Raw genomic sequence first — 22016 nt, 5'->3', positions numbered from 1 at the left:
CATTCTTTCTATCAAATTTTAATATATTTTGAGTAGAATATATGACGCCAACTTCTATTAGATTATATATATAAATGTATTTTATATCAGAATTATTATAATATGATTTAAATATTTTTCTAAAAATTTATATGGTTCTAGATTAAAATTGATAAACATAATTTATTTGCTTTGAATTAAGAAAAAAGAATCATAAACATGTAATAAGAAGGTAGAATTTGTTTTGGATTGAGAAAAAGTTTTTTTATTCGTTCCTCACATATATTCGGCTTATTTATTCTAAAATATATTAGATAAAAATAATTTTGTAACGGTGCGATTTATATGATTCTACAAATAAAACTGTTAGAAAATATTTATTTTAGATTAAAAAAATTATAAACACATGAAAGACAGATTTTGTTTTGGATTCGGAAAAGTAATTATAAACATACAAGTAGATATCGGTTGCCTTGTAGAACAAAAGTTAATTTTATTCTAATCTAACGATGTTTATTTATTCAAGATACGATCCAACGGATGATAAGCTTATAGGACCATGCGACCAAATTATCTCCCTTGTATAATAATTTTGTAACTTATTTTTAAGGTTTTGTATTTATTGATGCGGTATGACTTTTAACTAATGAATTGATTTCTTTTTATTAAAAAAACATTCTTTCACGAATAAAAATTTAATGCATCTTCATTTTCTAATGTATACTCTTGAGTGGGAGTGAGGGTAATATATTTATATACTTTTCAAAGATAAGTAATGATTAAGATAAACCAAGATGGATATTAAGATAAATATTTCTTTGTCCATGGTAATTAGTAATTTTTTTAGAATTTTATATATTTTAATATTTTTTTGAAATAACTGATTCCATTTGTGAAATTAAATAAAGTTGGAAAAATAATATCGATTAAATTACTTATATTAGCGTTGGACAGCGCAAACAAGTGAGGGATGGAGTTCCACGTATGAAGCACGTGTTCAGTTCTGATAGTAACCCATGACGAGAACTAGCATGTCGTATTTGACTTCAAATCTTTAATACTCTGGCAATCTTTAAAAAAAAATCTATACTTTGGCGATAATATAATAGAGTAGAATATAGATTAAAAATCATCAGTTGAAATATATTGTTTTCCTTTCCTTTACAAAAATGAGAATAGAAAATACAAATACATCTAAACTTCGAACAGTAAATGGTATAAAATATCATTTTCTCAAAAAAAAAAAATGGTATAAAATATCATCTATTTATCTATATATAATTTTATGAAAATATTAAATATGCATTTTATTACGAAAGATGAGTAATATTTAAAAACTACACCATCCTTTCCCTCCAATTAATACACGAGATGTCGAGGTGGAGACTAGAAAAAATGTAGAAAATGAGTAAATTTAGATGAAAAATAGGTAATATGATGAAATTCATTTATATTTGATAATTGATTTGAGATAGTGGAGAAAAATAGCTGATGTGAATAATATTTATATTATTATCACAGAATGGAGACGGTAAAAGAATGTAAAAGGTATAATTGTATCTTTTTAGAGTTTTTTCATATATACCAAAGTCCAAAAATTTTTTTGTAAAACTATTATATTTTTTTCAAATATTTTGCAAAAATATCAAATTTTTAAAAATATTTGTAAAAATACTGTATGCAACAAGATGCAACTCTACCTGCAACTCATGGGAGATCAATTAACTGAAGTTGCATCTAGTTGCAGATCGTATTTTTGCAAATATTTTCTAAAAATTAATATTTTGCAAATATATTTTATAGATAGTAAAATCATAAAAAAATTGAAAATAATAATAATTTTGATAACTTCCTTATTTGTATTGTAAAAATTATTATATCTAAAATGTATAAAAATGATAGGATATAAAAATGAAGAGGACGTGAATTATATTGTTTAATCAATAGTGCTGTAAAAGAGGAATAAACAAGGGCATATGCTTTTAAGTCTGGCTTGGTTCTGGTCTCTCTCTCATTTGATTTTTATTAGTCATTCATCTATCTCTCTGCAACTGCAAGGCTGCTAAGGAGAAATATGGCAAAGGGTCCAGGTCTCTACTCCGATATCGGCAAGAAAACTAGAGGTATTTTCATATATATTTACTTCTTAAAATCTCATCTTTATAGTATCGATGCATATATTATGTATGTCTGCTCTATATCGAATTGAAATTAAGTGGTAACGGAGTGTTGGCTACAGATCTTTTGTACAGGGACTATCAGAGCCACCATAAATTCACCGTCTCTACCGTTGCTGCCAATGGAGTGGTCTCTCTCTCTCCTGCCTTTATCTCTCTCCTCCCCCCCCCCCCCCCCCCCCTCTGTCTCTGTCTCTCGTATATGTAGATTATGGGCTTTACTTGAAATTGCGAAGTATATTTGCTGAAATGTGTAATTGATAGATGCTGAAAGATTTGTGCACTTTGTTAGAATGTCCTTGACTGGGCAAATACGCTACAGCTGCTTATATTTTTACCTTAATTAACTCGGGAGTATATTATTGTATCCTTATTTGGATTACATGTGCTTTGTGTGAGGTTTGTTTAACTGTGGTATACACAAATATTAGCTTTGTGTTTTTATTTATTTTCAGCTTAATTATTTGCCATGGGAGTAGCCCCTTACAACCTGGCAAAGTCATTTTAGTGAAGGAGTATTCTGCATTCCTATATTTGTTTTTCGGTTTATGTTATCTAATTGAAACTTAAGTCATTTGGAACGTCCAGTGGATGTGCGTGTTAGAGCATCTCCAAGAGTATCCTTGTGGCCTCCCTAAGTATAATATTCAATTCCTAGTAAGTTAGGACACTATATTGAATGAGAACTCCAACAATTATCTTTATATGTGTTCCCTATATTATTGCAGTATTAAATTCAAAATCTATTTGCAAAGAAATAGTGTGAAAAAAGTTGGGAAGTGAATACTTCATTATTAAAATCAAAATGAGGAATGATTAGCCATTACCTATAAATGAGGAATGAAAGGGGCATCCTCATTTTTTAGGAAATGGCTAGGACTCTGTTGGAGTGACGTTTTGTAGCATATTCCTCAAAATTATAGCTTAGGACATCATATAGCTAATCTCTTGGAGATGCTCTTGGAGCTTCTTTACTGTTTGCCTTTCCTACAGAATGATCGACGTTTGAACATGGTTTTTCTTGAACATTTATGTCACGTAGCTGTTAGTTAGATTGTAGAAGTTATCTGGTTCTTTTTTATAGGCCCCTGGGTTTTATCTAGTGAACCTAGTGATCAGGGGGTTAAAAGTAGTGATATTTGGTGTTCTAGTGATATTTTACTTGTGTTATTGCCATTCTCCCGCCCCTTGGTTAATTGGAGACAAATTAATATATTATGCTACAATTAGGCATGTTTTATTTTTCATTTGAGAACTATTGTAAACATTACATGTCGTCAATATCTTTCTGGCCTTAATTACATCCTTGTAGAACTCAAGGTGCTTGTATGTCCGTCTTATTATATATTTTACATGGATTTTTACTTTTTCTTATGTCCTCGGACATTGCTATTAAATGTTAGTTCTTGATTTGTTTTTCTAGTTCTGATTTCTCCTCCTTAAAATTGCAGGCAATCACTCCCTCGGCCACAAAAAAGGGTGAATCATTTTTGGCTGATGTGAACGCCCAATGGAAAAACAATAATATCACTACCGATCTCAAGTTGGACATCAACTCAAATGTATATTGCAGAATTTTTCACAAAATAGCAACAGCCTTTTGTCTTCTAAAATTTGATGATTGTTATGGACTTTATCTGACTTCATGTTCACATTAAATGTCATTTTTCTTCACAATCTGGTGGAATTGCACTTTCTAATTTGGAACCAGATTAATAATCCCTTAAATTCAATGTTTGTCAAATTGAAATAAGTACCTTCTTTTCTTCTTTATAGATAAATTAGCTGATATTTTGTTTGGATATACAGCTCTGTTCAACTATTACCATTGATGAACTTGCACCTGGCCTGAAGACAATTTTGAGCTTTGTTGCTCCTGATCAGAGATCTGGGAAGGTAGACTATTTGTGCTTGATATTAATTTATGCCAGATTCTTTTACTGTGTTTTAGTGTTCAATTTTTGAGCAAGCCTTCTATGTGTCACCTACCTGGTTTTGAAACTTTTTTTATATAAAGATCTAACTTCAGAAATTTGGAAACAGGTGGAACTACAGTATTTCCATGAACATGCTGGAATAAGCACCAGCATTGGCTTGGCTGCTACTCCACTTGTCAGCTTCTCTGGAGTTGCTGGGAATAACACAGTTGCACTTGGGACTGATATCTCCTTCGACACAGCCACAGGAAACTTTACCAAATATAATGCCGCTCTGAATTTCTCGTCTGGCGATCTCATTGCATCTTTTGCATTGTGAGTACATAATTTATTTATATTTGGAAAGAGGAAGGTGAGGTTGTTTAGTACATAGGAAAAAGGGTTGAAAAAATAACAGTTTGATAATGTTAATATGTTAGCAATTGGACTGATCTATACTGTTATATATATGTCTTTGACCTATAAATGTTGTCCTTTATTGAGGTTATTATGTTGATTGGAACAGGAACGATAAATTCGACACCCTCACTGCTTCCTACATGCACGCAGTAAGCCCATTGACCAGCACAGCTGTTGGTGCTGAGTTGTCTCATTGTTTCTCAAGCAATGAAAACACTCTCACGATTGGTACGCAGCATGCACTGGATCCATTGACTAGCGTGAAGGCTCGGGTTAACAACAATGGAATAGCAAGTGCTCTAATCCAGCATGCATGGCGCCCAAAGTCTCTTGTTACCATCTCTGGAGAGGTGGATACCAGGGCTATTGAAAAGAGTGCCAAGGTAGGAATTGCATTGGCCCTCAAGCAGTAAAACTTTATTTGATATGTCGCAGCCTTTTTTGTATGGTGCAGAGCAATAAACTAGGTTGAGTGAGATTTCCTGGTACCACTAATTTTGTTTTGAGGAAGGAAAACTCATGTTATGTTAATGTGGTGGTATTGGTACCGTGTATTTTGGTCATTGTATCAAGTATACTCTGGTGAGTGTTGATTATGGAAGTCGAAAATAATTTTAAGCTGGTGGAACAAAGCAGTAATTTCATTCTAAATGTAATTTCAATTCTCCCCACTATTTGGGTCTTTAATAGTGTGTTTATCTTACCATTTTGAAGTGTCTGAATCATATGTTATATATCTAAAGAACGCTGAACAAAGATCACAGAAGTTTTGAGTTCTAATAGAACTTTCATTAGAATATCATTACTGCCAGGAACATACTGTTGTCAAGCTTTCATAACATGTTAACAAGCTTGAATAACTAAACAAACGAATTGCATACCCTTGGGCAAAGAGAGGTTTTTTCTGTCATGACATATTATGACACAGGAGTACATATGGGACATCTAGTGGGGATTCGAACCTATAAACTTCAGAACGTGTCCCACACTCGAAATCATCATTTCACTCCGAAAGATATAGAAATTACAGAAATTGCACGAATTTATAATGATTTTAACTGAAATATAAATGTATAATTTGTACAACATTGGATTTGAATATGTTAATTTGATAAAAGTTTATTTAACTAACTTTATCTTCTCATTCGTCCCAGTTCACTAATTGCTTTGCTTATAATGAATTGATAATGATAACTTTTGCAGGCATTTCTTAACGAAATTATTGCAAATTAACCACCACAAATCTAAGATGATATGCACAAGCAAAACGAAGTATTTGATGTTTATGACATTATATAGTTGATATGCTCATGTCATACAGCAGCAAAATGATCAAAATTCTTCGATACATTGTTGTCTGCAGACTTGATAAACTACTTATGTATTAGTTTTAACTGGCTGAACATTGCCCCTCTTCAGAACTTGCACCGGAACTTTCTTAACTACCCTCCATATATTGTGTGACTAGTTCACTGATCTATACTTGTAGCGGCTAGCCCAGAATAGATAATGCAGAAAATTTAATCCGCTCAATACGCACAGCAGCCAGTAGAATCTTTCGAGATGGAAGTGGTTCAAGTTTTTGCCAGAGAGCCATGGTGTGTTGTGGGAGGTACCTGTGGCGCTGTTGACTACTGAAACGATCACGGAGCTTAGGTAGTAGCCCATTGCCAGTGAAGCCCATGTCAGTGAGGTAGCTAAAGATCGCATGCTACTTGGAGCTTCTGTGAAGAAAAACTCCATTAGTCCGGCTATGGTGAACAAGTCAGCTGACCCTAGAAACAAGTACTGAAATGCGATCCAGAAGAATGAAATGGGCAATGGTGCTTTGGTGTCTAGACCAGAATTAGTAGCGACTCTCTTGCGTTTGATCTCGACTAAAGCTGCAACTCCCATTGCAACGACGGACAGAACTAATCCAAAACCAATGCGTTGTAGATGTGTGATTCCTGTTTCTGTTTTAGTTGCTCTACGCATGAATGGGATGATGACATGGTCATAGACTGGTGCAAGAATCATGATGAAAACAACAGGGAAAAATGGAAGAGAAGCTGGTGGAATTGTCAAGGACCCGAGTTTTGTGTTCATTGTAGCCGCTTGTTGGACCGAGTATGTAGAAAGTTGGGCTAGGCAGCAGCTGAGCATGATTGTACAGGCGAATATGGGGAGAATTTTGAACACAATTTTCACATCTTCTACTTCATTTGTAGAACACTGTAGTGATCTATAAGCTGGTGTCCTAGTCACTGCTCTGTTCAGAAATTTCAGGCTTTCAGAAGGGCCTTCATTTGGATCCCCTGGTTCACCACTTTTTCCGGTTGCTTGCTCAGCCTCTGTGTTAAATAGTGTTTGATGAGATGGACTCACAGACATACTTGCAATGGCATTGCTTGGGCTTCTGGTGACTGATACGCAAGTGTTTAATGCAGAAGCCATCAAAACCTGTTATTCAAATAGTAAAATATCAGTACTTGAATTCAATTCCACTGAATTTGCATTTCACGAAATTACTTCAAATATTCTAACCTTAAATATGGTTGTAAGTGGACTTCCATTAGGTATTTTGTTCCTGTAGAATAAAGTACCGGAAAGGAAAATTGGAATGGACAATAATATCGTCAATGTAGAAATGCCAAAGCCCCATTCCCAACCTTTGTTATCTTCAATCCAAACCACCAAGGTCACCGCAATTAGCCCACCAGATGCAAGACAAAAGACATAGTAGTTGAAGAAAGTTGATCGCTGCTTTCTTCCTTCTGGAGCATGCTCATCGAATTGTTCAGCACCATGTGTCGGAAGGGATCCCTTGATCCCACCAACTCCGAGTGCCACAAGGTAGAGTCCTAAGAATAGCATTGCTGCTTTTCCACCATCAACCACCTGGCAACCACTGTCATGGACTTGACATTCTGGTGGCTTTAGAGAAGCTGACCGAGCCTGCACTGTGAGTATCACCAAGCCCTGTTCCGAAAGATGATCACATTGAATTGTAAGTTATATATTACATTGAACCTCAGACTTCATGCTTTCTTAGTTAAGTAACTCTCCTAGCTAACTCTCCCAATACATTAAAGTGTTGAGGCATAAATTGGAACGTGTCACATGTAATCGACAATTATGTATTTTAACTCTCCCAATACATTCAAAGTGCTGAGATACAAATCAGAACATGTCACGTGTAATTGATAATCATGTACTTAGAGAATAACCATAACAGCTGCCACATAAAGCGAAAAATCTATCCATCCCACTAAACAGCACTTAGTGTTAAGCAATGAGGTAAATGGTAAGTGATTAGGAAATGGAAGAATGAGTGGGTTCCATTTGTTCTAGGCTTCACGCGGAAGATCCAAAAAAGAGAAGAGTAGAATCTCTAAAATATATCAAGGTAGTGTAGTCACTAGTTAGTCACTCTCTGCTTTTGTGGCCTTGTTTTGACATTCACCTAATGGCTAATGGAGGAGGACAATTCGAGAAAATAGTGATGTTTTGGTTGTAAATCATAATTCCATAAATGTCAAGCTTTCTTGGTAGAAAGACTTGTAGACAAATTAGATAAAACACGCAATATAGGCCTGATCTCTAAAGTGGTAAGGAAAATCTAATTAATATTAAAATTTTGGTTTGAAAGAAGAGTAGTGCTAGGTGCACATAATTGTGTACAGAATTTTTGTACATAATGATGTGGCAAGTGATGTGGTGAATTTTAATTGGGGTGGTTGGTGTAAATGCAGGGGGTCATCAATTAAAATCCACCAGATGTCATTATGTACATGTTTTTTTTGTACACAATTATGTGCACCAAGCATTTTCCTTGAAAGAAATAGTTAATTAAAGATATGATCAGATTTGAATGGGATATTCTTTAATGCTAAGCAGATGTTTACTTAAAAAAAGAAAATCTTAACTGAATATCGGATTTCAAATGGGTACTCTTAATTGCTGACATGAAAATCATTTTCTTAAAATACCAATAGATCAAAAATCGGAATGGAAGACTAAAAGTGCACGAGTCTATGGATTTCCACTAGGCTATATAAGTCACAAGTGTACTGTGTAATTTATTCAAAAGGAGGAAATAATGTTAACTTTGGTGTAAGAAACTTGTGCCTTTTTTGTGAACTAATCAAAGAAATCCTATATTATAATACCTGAGTCTACCCAGGTATGCAGTTAACCAATCAGAAAAGAGGAATTATTTTAGGACCAATTAGAAGTCATTCCTAAATTTTAGACCAATCATATTGATTCTCCAACTTTCCTTCTACCACTATATGCAGTTAACCAATCAGAAAATAGGAATTATTTTAGGACCAATCAGAAGTCATTCCTAAATTTTAGACCAATCATATTCATTCTTCAACTTTCTTTCAACCACCTTATGCAGTTAACCAATCAGAAAAAAGAATTATTTTAGCAGTAATATTATTCATCATCCAACTTTTCTTCTATTAAATTTTATCCAAAATATTAACCACATACAAGTTAATCATGAGTTAATCAATACAATTTTTTTATTATACAATATAATTAATCAGCTCCTTTTCATTATCTGATTATAACTAAACTAATTAGACTCCTTTTCATTATCTAATTAAAAATAATCTAATTAGATAATAATAGAATTTGAGATTTGCTTTAAGTAATTTAATTCAATTCAATTCAATTTATGAAAAAATAAATTATTTAGGATGTTAACCAATAAAAAAAAGAGGAATTAATTTAGTAACAATATATCATTCCTTATTTTAGCCCAATGATATTCATTCGTTAACTTTAGATAATTTTAGAACAAATCAGAGTCCATCTTTAATTTTTTTATATGAATAATCAACAATTATATGTTTAGATCAATTTGATAAATCTTTTTTAAAATTATACGAGTCTCCACACCCTACAGATTAGAACGAGCTTTTTATTTACTTGATGGCAAAGAAAAACAGTTTCCTTCTGTTGCGGTGGATAAAATATTAACATGTTACATGACGTGCATAGTCTTTCGAGTATTATATGATATATAAAATTAGATATTTACTATTTTAGAAAATTAAATTCACACTTAGCTAATATAAACATCGTTTTTATAATTATAAATATATAATTATAATGTGATTGGTTAACTGCATACCTGGGTAGACTCAGGTATTATAATATAGGATAAATACAAGTTAGCATCCAGAATGACCAGTTTTCATAAACCTCACAGTAATTTTATAATTTACTAAGACAAATTTTTTATTAAATCCATAAAATTTATTGACATAAGTGAATTTTTACAAGATATACACTTTTACGGCATACTCGATTGAATTTAATAATTTTTATTATTTCATAAATAAGTTAAGTGCATACAAATTATCAGAAATATGGCTATAATGACAATTATGCAAATTAAATGAATATGCGTATAAATCAATTAAATTATATAATATAATAATAACGACTAATATTAGGCATGTATCTACCCGATCCGATCGACCTTAACCCAACATTACTTTATTCAATAGAGGAAATTAAAAAACATTATGACCTTGAAATTACTCGCCCGCTCGCGTCCCCATTCACTAACTGGCTCCCCAGTTCTCATATATATATATTATAAAAAATTTATACATAAATATTACAATATTGTTAAAATTAAAATAATTTTATACAAGTCCACCCATAAATTTTCATATGACTAAACAATATTTCTAATTTGTTGCGGTGGTTAAAATATTAACATGTATTACGTGACATACATGGTTTTTTGAGTATTATATAATATAAAATTAAATATAATATATTTCTAATTTGTTGCGGTGGTTAAAATAATTTTATACGAGTCCACCCATAAATTTTTATATGACTAAACAATATTTCTAATTTATTGCGGTGGTTAAAATATTAACATGTATTACGTGACATACATGGTCTTTTGAGTATTATATGATATAAAATTAAATATTTCGTATTTTATAAAATTAAATTCATACTCATCTAATATAGTGAAAATGCCCTAAATAATTAATATTTATGTAATGCATGCCCAAAATAACAAACGTCGAGTTTGATGCCTTTTTGATGCCTCTTTTAACCAATCAGTGACGCATTCAAAGGATGCGTGTATATGAATCAAGTGATTTAACCGCTACGGGGTACTTCTGATCCAAATAAAGACAACCCCTGCATATTTCTTCATATCCAAAATAGCTTTGGACTCCGTGATGCTGTATGTATGATCATATATGTGTTTTCAAAAGGGAACAAAAAAAAATGACACGCATTCTGACTATGCGTGTTTGTTGATCACGCATACTATATATGCACTCAGTATTCGCATTCAGAGAATGCGACTCTTTGTGGTTATTTTGGTCCATTTTAGTGTGGGTGATCATTATGGACAATATGCGCAGAAAATGAGTTATATTGGATATTCACCCTCTAATATAAACATCGTTTTTATAAGTGTAAATTTATAATTATAATGAGAAAAATAATATAAAATAAACACAAGTTAACATACAGAACGACCAATATAGAAATCTCATAATGACTTTACAATTTACTAGGACAAAATTTTCATTATGTTCGTGATTAAAATAGATATAAAAATAAAATATATTTATCATTTTAAATTCATAAAATCTTATTTACATGAGTGATTTTGTTACAAATTTATACTTTTAAGGCATGCTCCATTGAATTTAATAATTTATATTACTTCGTAAATAAGTTAAGTGCATACAAATTTTCTAAACTATGGCAACGAAGACTAATCATGCGGATATAAATGAATTTTTGCGTACAAATTAATTAAATTATATATTATAATAATAATGACTGATATCAGGGGATGCATCCACCCGACTGACCTTAATCTGACATTACTTTATTTAATACGGAAAATTGAAAAAATTTATGGCCCTGAAATTACTCGCCCCGCTCCCTTCCCTGTTTACTAACTGCCTCCCCAATCCTCATATATATTATAAAAAAAAATTCATACATAAATATTACATAATTGTTGAGGATAATATAATTTTATATGTACATTTTTTATTCTCTTATTAGTTTTCAATATCTCATATTATAAAAACAAATTAGTTTAGATCAACATCGGTGCAAATTCAGGATTCAGTATGAAATTGAGATAATTCACATTTTGGATCCGAAACCGGGAGCGGGATTGCATTCGCATTCCATGATTTCTAAACGATAGTCGATCCTTATATAATATTTGATTGAAAAGAAAATATGATTATTTCATTTCATATAATATGAGGGTGTTGAGTAGAGTATTTAAGGAATAATATTATTTTTTTTAAAAATTTATACCTATATTATGTAATAAAATTATATAAATGATAAAACAATATGTACTTGAATTTGTAAGTATACAAACTTATTTTTATTTTATAAAAATAACCATTCGGTGCGTAGCACGGGTAAAATGCTAGTAAATCAATAATATTCCAATAATTTGATGGCAAGGAAATCATGTCAGTGTCACTTTCCTTCAATAAAGGCTATTGTATGCAGGATGAAGAGAAAAAGTAAGTCGTTGTACAAGTACAACACTTCACTTAAAATATATACATACACACCCCATAATTAAAACAATAATATTTTTTATTCTAAATTAGAAAAAAAAACAATAATATTTTAATTCACAATTATAAAAATAATGTCAAAATTCAAAACGGCATATAATAAATAACATGGAGGAATTATCATCCCATGTATCAAGACCCCTTTAAAATGCCTACTTTTAAAAAAATAATATATTCTAAAAAAAATTAGTTGAAAGTTATCTACCTCAAATAAATACATTCAGTTGAATTGAATCAGTTTGACATGCCCAACTGAAGTATATCAACAGATATGCATAAAAAATGATGTCAAAGAAGAAATTCGAATAAAATATTGCCAAGTATATATACTTGCATCAAATAAATCAAATATCCCAAATAATTATGATAGAGTAAATCCATAAGATACTATTAAAAAAGAAAAGAAGACTACATACCAGGAATTCAATGGCCGCACTTGTGAGGTAGATGTAGTAAGTGGTGAAGAAAGCATCGGAGAGGAAGCCACCGAGAAGAGCGAGAAGAAAAGCGGTGCCCATGAAATTTGTGACACTGTTGGACGAATTCGATGGCAACATGTTCATGTGGTCCATCAGGTATCGAACCAAGTTACTTGCATTTGCCAGGAATGCCAGATTCTCCAACACCTCAACCACTGCATTTATTTTATTACATCTTTTTGTTATTACAACATCATCCGTGATCATAACAACTTTATCTAAGATATTACACAATAATTAGAAACGAGTTTTGTTTGAATTGCGAACCTAAAACAAAGGATGCGGCACGCATGCCACCGTGGCGGCCTCTGATCGCCGCCTTGTTTTTCCAATCTACATAGCCTTCCCAGCTCTTCGTCTGCTGCTCAACTCCTTCCTGTTCAAGTGCAAAAACACTCTTTTCAGACAACAACTAAAAAAAAACATAACCAGTTTGTGTGCATGTGTGATTCCTACGAAGATCATGAAGACTGACTTACCATTTGATGTCAACTTTGATGGTTCTTGGTGAGAGAGAGAGAGAGAGAGAGAGGGGAGGAGGTGTGATAAATGGTGAGAGGTGAGTGATTCAGGGAGGAAAGAGTATAGTGCAAAATGTTAAATATATGTGTATCTCACGAGAATAGTCTAGAGCGTGTGGAAAAGGACCAGGCTGCCTTTTATATTTATACTACTACAAAATCTAGAGCTACTATTTCTTATTCGGAGAATATTTTAATAAATCTGCATTTATGACATTCTTATTTCTACTGGCATATCTCGACTTTCGAGTCTAGAGTAGAGAACAAAAAGATTAAAAAATGAGATGTCAATGTGACTATAAATGGAATACAGATTATTTGACTTCTTTGTGGAAAAAAGAAAATTGTGTCCGCGGTAATTTTGCTTTAGCAAAGGGATGTGCTTCCTTTTGAAACGATCAGAGGACCCTATATAATTCTTTACACATTTACACCTTTAATACCCGTGCATCACAACCCAAAATAAATAGGGGCTTCGTTGTGTATAATTTAATTTTAAGAATTTAATTGTAACTTTTAATTATTATTATTAATTTATGAAAATTACGTATGTTTAATTCGAATTCTAAAAAATATATCAGATGTTGACGTATTCAATTTAAGATTTTAAATTATATTATAAAATTCAATAGTACGAACTTTAAATTATATTAAAAATTTGATACTATTCAAGTATCGGTAGATTTGTTTGGTCTGAATTTTGTGAGATTATTGGATATATTTTATGATTTTTAAACACGGTGTTTAAACTATTAAGAGTCTACATCAATTTTATCACATTTATGTAGAATTAGCTTAAAATCAAAATCATATATTATTTATAAAAATTTATAGATAATTCACTAAATCCATATACTCCCTCCGTCCCCCTCAATTGTTTACATTGGAGGGGGACACGGAGACCAAGACAATGTATAAAAAATGAGTAAAGTTGGATGAAAAGTGGGTAAAGTGGTGGGACCTATCAATATTTAATAATAGATTTGAGATAGTGGAGGAAAGTAGTGGGTGTAATAGTAGTTTTTATTGCTAAATATGAGATAGTGGGGGAAAATAGTGGGTGTAATGATGAGAAAAACTTACTATTTATAGTAACGTAAAGAAATGAGAGGGACATCCCAAAATAGTAACTGTAAAGAAATGAGAGGTACAGAGGGAGTATAGTTTATGGATATAATCCATATATATAATCTAGATTTGATCTTTTAAATTTATCAAAAATATATTCTTCGTCATTCACATACTCCCTCCGTCCCTTTTTATCTGTCCATTTTGGAAAAAAAAACACATACCAAGGAATAATTGATTGTATGAACTTTTTCATTAAATACCTCTAATCAATATCTTGAAAATGGTGGAATACCCCTACTTTATGTCTTGAAAACATGAATTCAACCAAGTTTTAAATAAGTCAAGTCTTGAAAATTGAAATTATGGAGATATATTTGAAAAACTATCATTAAATTGGTTTTGAAAGTATAAATGGACAGATAAATAGGGACAAATTTTTACTTCCAAAGTGGACAGATAAATAGGGACGGAGGGAGTAGTAATTAAAATATTGGACTCCAGATCATATCTTCGATTTTCTTGCAAAAATATATGCACACGTGTGTATAGTATATATACAGGAGAAAAGCGTCAAAGCAATCTCTATTGCATCAATCTATCCATCTGCAAGACTGCAACTTGGTTAAAAAGATAAATACATGTGTTAGTTAGACTATGCTTTTTATTTTTAATCTACTTTTCTTTTTTCTTTTTTTTTACAATTTAGACTTATACGTTTTATAAGATTTTATTCTAATATTTTTATGACGAGGAAAGTCGAACCCAATCGTTCCTCGACGACAACAGATTGATTATCTAATCGCGCGTTTTATTTTTAATCTACTATAACTATTACGTGAATAACCAACCTTTGAGGCATACAGTTGCGGAGTATAAATAACAAACCCGCTACTCCAATATTTAAAATGATTAGTTTTGTTTTTCATTATGACATGTTTGGAACTTGAATTTTATTTGAAATTCTTGATTAGACAATGACATGTTTGAATTCACAAAACAAGTTGAATTTGAATTTTATTTGAAATTTAGGATATTTGAATATTATTATAAAATTGAAAATGCTATTATCATTTTCATTTAAAATCCGAAATTTGACATGAATTTATATTTCCAAACACAATCTTATATTATTTGAATTTTTCTAAATATTTATTAAGTTATAGAAATAGTTTTTGTTGTGTGTACAAGAAGTGAATCTATTCTTCAGTAGCCATTTGTGGACTCGCAAGTCGCAACTACACGAACCTTTACTAAATCAAAAAACGACTTGTTATCACTTTGGCATCTTCGTTCACTATCCTTGACTTATCTACAGTTTGTTTGCCTCTGACATCATAGATGTTAAATTTTCAAATATGCATATTTATCCGAACTACGTAGAACTTAGAAGACAGTTGAACGTCTAACTCTTAACCACCAGAAAGATGATTTATAGCAAGGGATAGGGCTGGATTGACTATGAAATTCAACGTAAGTGAAAGAGAAAGAGAAATGGGTTAATGATATTGGTTTGAATTTAGTAAAGATATTTGGACCTATTTAGATCTTTTATCAAACTTGTTGAGAGTCCTAACACTACAAATAAAATTCGATGAATACTGATCATCTAAAATCTACCGATTCCAAATATTTAACCGGATGAAATCGACCATCAACTTAGATAGTTAATTTTTTTTTTTTGCCAAAGACTTAGATAGTTAATTTTAATTACTTACCTAGCACTCTTTTTTCATGTGGGAGTATTGGACTCACAAGTAGAAGTGTTTATGCCAAATAGAACCGAACGTAAAATCGGTCGGTTTAGCATTTAAACACGATCAATTTGACTTAATTGACAAGTGTAAAATCGATCACCTAAATGTAGTAGACAAAATATTGGATTATATTACGTATACACGTGTTGCATACGTTTTTATACAATTTTTAATTTGCTGATAGTTTGTTTTCGCACATTTGTTTTTGTATTCTGCAAGACGACGACGACGATGATTACAAAGATCTGTTCTACAATTCTTTTCTAAATATAGTTGAAGACTATGATGGACGGTACGGTAGTTTTGCTATGCAAAAAGATGTAAAATCGATATACAAGACGATGGTCTTGCAATCCTATTTACAGTGAATACTTGATTTGTAATTGAAGATTTATTAGAGAGAAATATGGGATAATGCGGTAATGATATATCATTATATCACATCTACTGTTTCATGTATTCCTTCCTGATCATTACATATCTTTTTAATGAAATTATATATCTTAAAAAATTATTTTATATTTCACACGTTAAAAGTGATGCTTCGATTCCCAGTTCAACTTTTTTATATATAAGAAATACATGAATCTGCAAGACTTTATCCTGTTCACTTTTGCAATGGCAGTGGAAACTAGATTCTCTTGGTTTGCCTGTAGCAGATGATAATAAAGAATCCGAAAAGTTCCGTTAAGATCACTTGGCAGGAGAATGTCATGGCCCATTTGATATCTTTAAATATATTTCTGATTTGTAACTTTTTCCTTTGCTACATGTTTTATATATGTTCATGTTATGAGCGTTACAAAACTCGAGTTTGGTTTATTTAAGTGAACTTGATTCGTTAATATCAAATAAATTTTGAAACATGAAAACCCGTTTGGTTTATAAATAATATTTTTTTTTATTCGACTCAGACTCCGCTAACTACGATAATATGTGTGTGTTGAAATTTTAAAAGAAAATTCATTTTTTTTAAACTTAAAATTTCAAACTATTACGATTATAAACTTGACATGAGAAAAAAAAGAGTAAACTTCAAAGTTGTGGCCAAAATTTACACCGATTTTTAAAAAGTTTTGTCAAAAAAGTGACCAAACTTTTGTCCGCTTTTCAAAAATGTGGCTTCCGTTAGGCATCCGTTGGTGACATTTAACGGAAGCCACACTTTTAAAAAGTGAAGCCAAAGTTTGGCCATTTTTTTGAGAATTTAGAACTCTGGCCAACGTTTTGAAAATCGATGTAAACTTTGGTCACAACTCTGAAGTTTGCTCGAAAAAAAATTGAGACAAACAGAACAAATGCAAATTTTACTTATGAGGGAGAGTATAAGTGTATGGTTATTATTATAGTTAGATACTGATTTACGTGTAATTTAAAAAGTTATGAATTATATTTTACAAATTGAGATTATTAGTAAGAGTGTGTGATTATTCTTGTAGCGCGTACAAAAATTGTTGAGAGTTTGATACTGATTACCTTGGATCAAATTGATTATATTTAGATTCGGTTGTATATTTTAACTACAACATCCAAACTAGACACTAGAACTGTGCTATACTTGCTCTGCATAGAACTATGTTTATAAAATTTCAAAATTTCGTTGCAAGAAATTTGAATCAATTGAATATTACCCAAACTCTTGTATATATTTTCACTATAGATCTAAATATAAGGTTACCACTTTTGGCGATCCAAGTAAGAAAAAAAAAATTAATTTATTGCAAGTACTAGCTAGTACAACTTTAATTACTCCCTCTGTTTTTTTTTTATATGACGCTTTGACTTTTGGCACACACTTTTAAGTGCTTTGACCGAGTAGTTAAAAATATTATTTTTAAAATTTTCTTTTTCTGAATAAAAGTTTTGATTATATATTATTATTCAGAAAAAAAAAATTTAAAAAATAGTATTTTTAACTACCCGGTCAAAGCACTTAAAAGTGTGTGCCAAAAGTCAAAGCGTCATATAAAAAAAAACAGAGGGAGTAGTTGTTAACTTGTAGTAATCAAATTCACAATCACCTTAAACCAGCTTATTGAATATAGCTATTCTAAAATAACACTGCAATTTTTTCCTTGTCAAGGAAAACAGCAGCATCTTTTGAGAAAGAAACGGAAGTGTTTGGTATAGGGAACGAAAACCGCGTTAGGTTATGAGCATTTCTTGTTAATATAAGCTTCACCCCGGCAATTTTTTTTTCCTTTTTTTGCTAATATTTCACCAGGCTTTGGTGCCACGTTTTAAGTTCACCTGAGAGGCGTAAGATTTTAGTCCAAATTAGGTTTCCTAGATCAGCATTCACCTAACAATTTTCCCAACACAAAACCACTAACTACTTAGAAATATGAAAACGGTGTTACAGTATGATTTAATGTTGGATCACTTGGATGAATACGACAGGAACGTGTTTAATTAATGAAATCATCATCAAAGATCAGGCTAAATGGCTAATGGAATAATATGAGTCACGTCCTTAATGAACACAATTGATACTTATGTTCATTACGCCCATGGTAATAAATGTGAAACCATGTGATCAATTGTTCATTAGGTTCACTTAAAGTGTCGATCCTAAAATATAGACATTAGGTCCAAAAAATCAATATTATAAGTCAAATGGGTGTAAAAGTCATTTTGTGGAGAAATGGCCGACTTTAAAACACGACTTAAAAATTGCGTTTTGATTTTTTTTAGGAAAAAACACAACTTGAAGTTACGTTTTCATTTGAAAACACGACTTGAAATTGCGTTTTTTATAACACAATATAAAATTGCGTTTTGAAGTGACAGCTAAGGCTATTTTTTTGCAGAAAATGACAACAGGAAACATTTAATTTTATTGAATTAAATGAAAGAAATATTACGTGTTCAAAATATTAATTCATAAAATCACTATACAAATATTACAAATAAGATGATATTGATTTATATAAGTTTGGGGTAAAAAACCTTAGCCACATTTAGCAAAAACTTAGCCACAGAGACACATTATCCATAGGCACAAAAACTCCGTGACCGGACTAATAATGCAAAATGGATCGGATAAGTAGGCTTCTAGAGTTTAAAGCAGGACCTTACAGCATCTGGGCGTAAGCCCAACTTTTGTCTTCAGAAATCGTAAATAAAGATCATTTTGAGATGGAAGCCCAACTTCTGCGTTGATTCTGGAGCGAGCTGAGAGGGAGGGAGGGGAATTCAGAAACATTTCTCACAACTGATTTGGATTATACAACTGAATTTCTATTATATAAATTTATTTTGCTACAAGTTATAAAATAATAAGCTTTATCTAAATCTACAACTTCACTTCATAATGAGGCCGTTTGGAAAAGTTTAAAAAAGCTATTAGACAATCCAACTCTATTATCTTTTGTAAATCGTTTAAGTTATTTTTACATGGATTAAAAAGTTCAACATTACACTAAAAATCATTTATTGGTCCTTTCTTTTTCATTTTCGTCCTTATTTACTGTCTCTCCTTTCTTGGACTCATAGAATCATAGTATTAAATAAGAGTAATAAAAATTATTAGACAATCCAACACTTCTTGAAAAGAAAGAACGAATTATATTTTATAAATTAATAAATAACATGTTAAAAGCTACTAATAAATGAAAACAGAGTCCATCGACGGTTTATCTATTATATAAGTATTTTTGAGTATTACATTTATATTTGAATATTATATTTTATGAGCACTTTAAATTATTATAAAAATATTATTTTAATATGATGATGAATGATAAAAATTAATATTATAGGAAATATTTGGCTGGACTTATAACCCGACTTGTGGACTTATTAGCTAGAAATGACTTATTCGTCCCGTTAGTGTAACGACTTGTAAGTCAATTTCTGATTTATAAGTCGGAATCTGATAAGTTGATGCTCCATTATTTGTGATTTATTTATATTTTTTGAATATATCCGTAGAGAATCACTTCAAATGAACATTTATAATAATTTATTATTATATCGATAATTTTGTTATGCAAAAAATGGTAAACACCAAAAAATTAATCCGAATACACAGATTAAAAATTATTTCTCACTTATAATTAATTAATAATAATATTTTTTAAATTAGGACAGAACCCTCCTAATATTTCACCATTTTAACCAAGGCGATTCGGGGATGATGTTACCAGTTGCAGGCTTGCAGCCAAGGGCAACGAACATTAGGGTACAATAGTAAAATTAGAAAACTCTGTACTTAACCTTTGTAGAGGCTGAAGAAGCAAACCCTTTCCGAAATTCAGTGACAAAGTAAAAACAAAAGAAGTACAGTACTTGTAATCCCAACAAGGTAACTCTTCTTCCCACACAAGAACCTAATCTAATGTGCTCTCTATGTGACTTGTGTTGCGTCACTCTTTTATGTTCTGTTTCTGAGTTATGGGCTTAAGCAGCAGCTACTCCTTACTCTTACATCTTTCACATGTCCTGTACTGTTATCCCCTAGCTTCTAGTTTCTAGCTTCTTCCCACACTAGTCACTACTAGCCTCTCAACTCAACTCAACTCAACTCAACTACTACTGTTCCCATCTCTCACCCTTGCTTTCTTGTTTACCATATAGAAATTTAAGAAGTTTCTTTAACCTTGTGATATTTCAGAAGCCATGGAGATTGATAAAGTTTATGATGGTGCTGATGATGTCTTGCTTCCAACTGAAAGTCTACCACCTTCTTCTGCTGCATCTCAGTTTCTTGATTCCTTCTGGATTTCCAAGTCTTCGCCTTCTTTTCAAGGTCCTTTTTTGCATATATTTTACTCTTGTTTGTGTGATATGAGTTCTGCACTCATGTTTTATGTACACTTTGTTTATTGGTTTTTGCATAACAAAACCCTACTGAATTTACTTTAGTATATTTGATTTGCAGTTTTTTACATGTTAATAGGCTAAATACATAAATACCAAGAAGATTACATCATGATCCTTAAGTTAATTTGAGATTAATTGTTAAGTTATGACTGTAGTGTAGTTGCTTGCTTTATGCTTTCCATTAGCAGTACTGTTTGTTAATGAGAGGCAGTGATACTTGGTACAGGGGACTCTGTTTCCGGCTCTGCGGATATGGTTAATTTTCAGAATTCCCCACCTGAAGATGCTGCTGGACTTGAGGGATTAATACCTGTCATGGAAAAAGGAGAGGGTGGAAATGAGGACTATGATCCTGGATTTCATCAGCCCGAAAAGAAAAGGCGACTTACAGTTGATCAGGTTAAGCTTCTTGAGAAAAGCTTTGAGGTAGAAAACAAGCTTGAACCTGAGAGGAAATTTCAACTTGCAAAGGATCTTGGTTTGCAGCCTAGGCAAGTTGCTATATGGTTTCAGAACCGACGAGCCCGGTTCAAAACCAAACAGCTTGAAAAGGATTATGATGTCCTGAAAGAAAGCTATGATAAGCTCAAAGTGGATTATGATAGCCTTTCTAAAGATAACAAGAAATTGAGGCTTGAGGTAACTTATAGTCAAGTATGATAAATTTTACTAATTACTAATGTTTTGACAGTCTAGTTGTCTAAAATGGCAAATAGTTTTCACAATCAAGTTCAATTGTTGGTTTTAAGTAAGAAGTTTAATCTTTTGTTTCCACCAGGTCGAATCACTCAAAGAGAAAAAGAGGCTTGAGCGGCAAAATGTAACGAGTTCAGTTGTACCAGAACCAGCAAAGCTACCATTATCAAGTCCAATTTCTCAGAATGAGATCAGTGCAAATGTGATAACAATAAAGCAGGAGGATGCAAATTCAGCCAAGAGCGATGTTTTGGATTCAGAGAGTCCACATTATGCTGATGCGAACCATATTTCTATATTCAAGCCTGTTGACTCTTCTCGAGTCCTAGAACAAGATTTATCCGATTTCTCCCAAGACGAAGATGATGACTTGTGCAGGATTTTGCCAGCCTCGTGCCTCCCAAAGCTCAAAATTGAATCTTACGATGACTTAACTGCAGACCCTTGCAATTTGGGTACTTCTGTTGATGAACAAACCTTCTGGTTTTGGCCTTAATGTCAAGTAGTTCCTGAGAAAAATCAAGCAATAAGCATGTTTGTAATTAAATTTTACTGCCATGAATAAAAGTGGAACCTTAAGTATTCAA

General features: G+C 31.8%; 3 protein-coding genes across 4 annotated transcripts; 2 read left to right on the top strand and 1 right to left on the bottom strand.

The window, feature by feature from the left end:
- The first annotated feature begins 1917 nt into the window (after positions 1–1917).
- Positions 1918–5163, top strand: LOC108205606 (mitochondrial outer membrane protein porin of 36 kDa). The gene is made up of 6 exons (XM_017375574.2): positions 1918–2102; positions 2219–2286; positions 3608–3718; positions 3966–4052; positions 4200–4408; positions 4599–5163. The coding sequence occupies exons 1-6, from the start codon at positions 2054–2056 to the stop codon at positions 4903–4905; spliced, it is 831 nt and encodes a 276-aa protein (XP_017231063.1). The 5' UTR covers positions 1918–2053; the 3' UTR covers positions 4906–5163.
- Positions 5164–5747: 584 nt separating this feature from the next.
- On the bottom strand, positions 5748–13181 carry LOC108206282 (protein NRT1/ PTR FAMILY 4.6). The gene is made up of 5 exons (XM_017376531.2): positions 13043–13181; positions 12831–12939; positions 12501–12718; positions 7019–7453; positions 5748–6934 (listed from the first exon to the last, which is right to left on the bottom strand). The coding sequence occupies exons 1-5, from the start codon at positions 13043–13045 to the stop codon at positions 5957–5959; spliced, it is 1743 nt and encodes a 580-aa protein (XP_017232020.1). The 5' UTR covers positions 13046–13181; the 3' UTR covers positions 5748–5956.
- A 6882-nt stretch (positions 13182–20063) lies between these two features.
- Positions 20064–22016, top strand: LOC108206101 (homeobox-leucine zipper protein HAT5). Of its 2 annotated transcripts, XM_017376292.2 has the most exons (4): positions 20064–20215; positions 20525–20659; positions 20960–21372; positions 21512–22016. In XM_017376292.2, exons 2-4 carry the CDS (start codon positions 20530–20532, stop codon positions 21923–21925), a joined length of 957 nt encoding a protein of 318 aa, XP_017231781.1. In that variant the 5' UTR covers positions 20064–20215; positions 20525–20529; the 3' UTR covers positions 21926–22016. The 2 variants fall into 2 exon arrangements, with proteins under 2 accessions (XP_017231781.1, XP_017231780.1); XM_017376291.2 differs by lacking the exon at positions 20064–20215 and having other exon boundaries at positions 20270–20659.

Source organism: Daucus carota, chromosome 2 (assembly GCF_001625215.2).
Source record: "Daucus carota subsp. sativus chromosome 2, DH1 v3.0, whole genome shotgun sequence".
Classification (NCBI taxonomy): Eukaryota; Viridiplantae; Streptophyta; class Magnoliopsida; order Apiales; family Apiaceae; genus Daucus; species Daucus carota.
This window is presented reverse-complemented; position numbering and strand designations above follow the sequence as displayed.

Bases quoted from the DNA above. Each gene is read 5' to 3' on its own strand.
- LOC108205606 (XM_017375574.2), top strand. From the start codon at position 2,054: ATGGCAAAGGGTCCAGGTCTCTACTCCGATATCGGCAAGAAAACTAGA. The intron at 2,103-2,218 runs GTATTTTCATAT...TGTTGGCTACAG, and splicing joins TATCGGCAAGAAAACTAGAG to ATCTTTTGTACAGGGACTAT. The intron at 4,409-4,598 runs GTGAGTACATAA...TGATTGGAACAG, and splicing joins CTCATTGCATCTTTTGCATT to GAACGATAAATTCGACACCC.
- LOC108206282 (XM_017376531.2), bottom strand. The intron at 12,719-12,830 runs GTTCGCAATTCA...AAATAAATGCAG, and splicing joins TGCCGCATCCTTTGTTTTAG to TGGTTGAGGTGTTGGAGAAT. The intron at 6,935-7,018 runs GTTAGAATATTT...TTTGAATAACAG, and splicing joins CACTTACAACCATATTTAAG to GTTTTGATGGCTTCTGCATT.
- LOC108206101 (XM_017376292.2), top strand. From the start codon at position 20,530: ATGGAGATTGATAAAGTTTATGATGGTGCTGATGATGTCTTGCTTCCA. The intron at 20,660-20,959 runs GTCCTTTTTTGC...TACTTGGTACAG, and splicing joins GTCTTCGCCTTCTTTTCAAG to GGGACTCTGTTTCCGGCTCT. The intron at 21,373-21,511 runs GTAACTTATAGT...TGTTTCCACCAG, and splicing joins ACAAGAAATTGAGGCTTGAG to GTCGAATCACTCAAAGAGAA.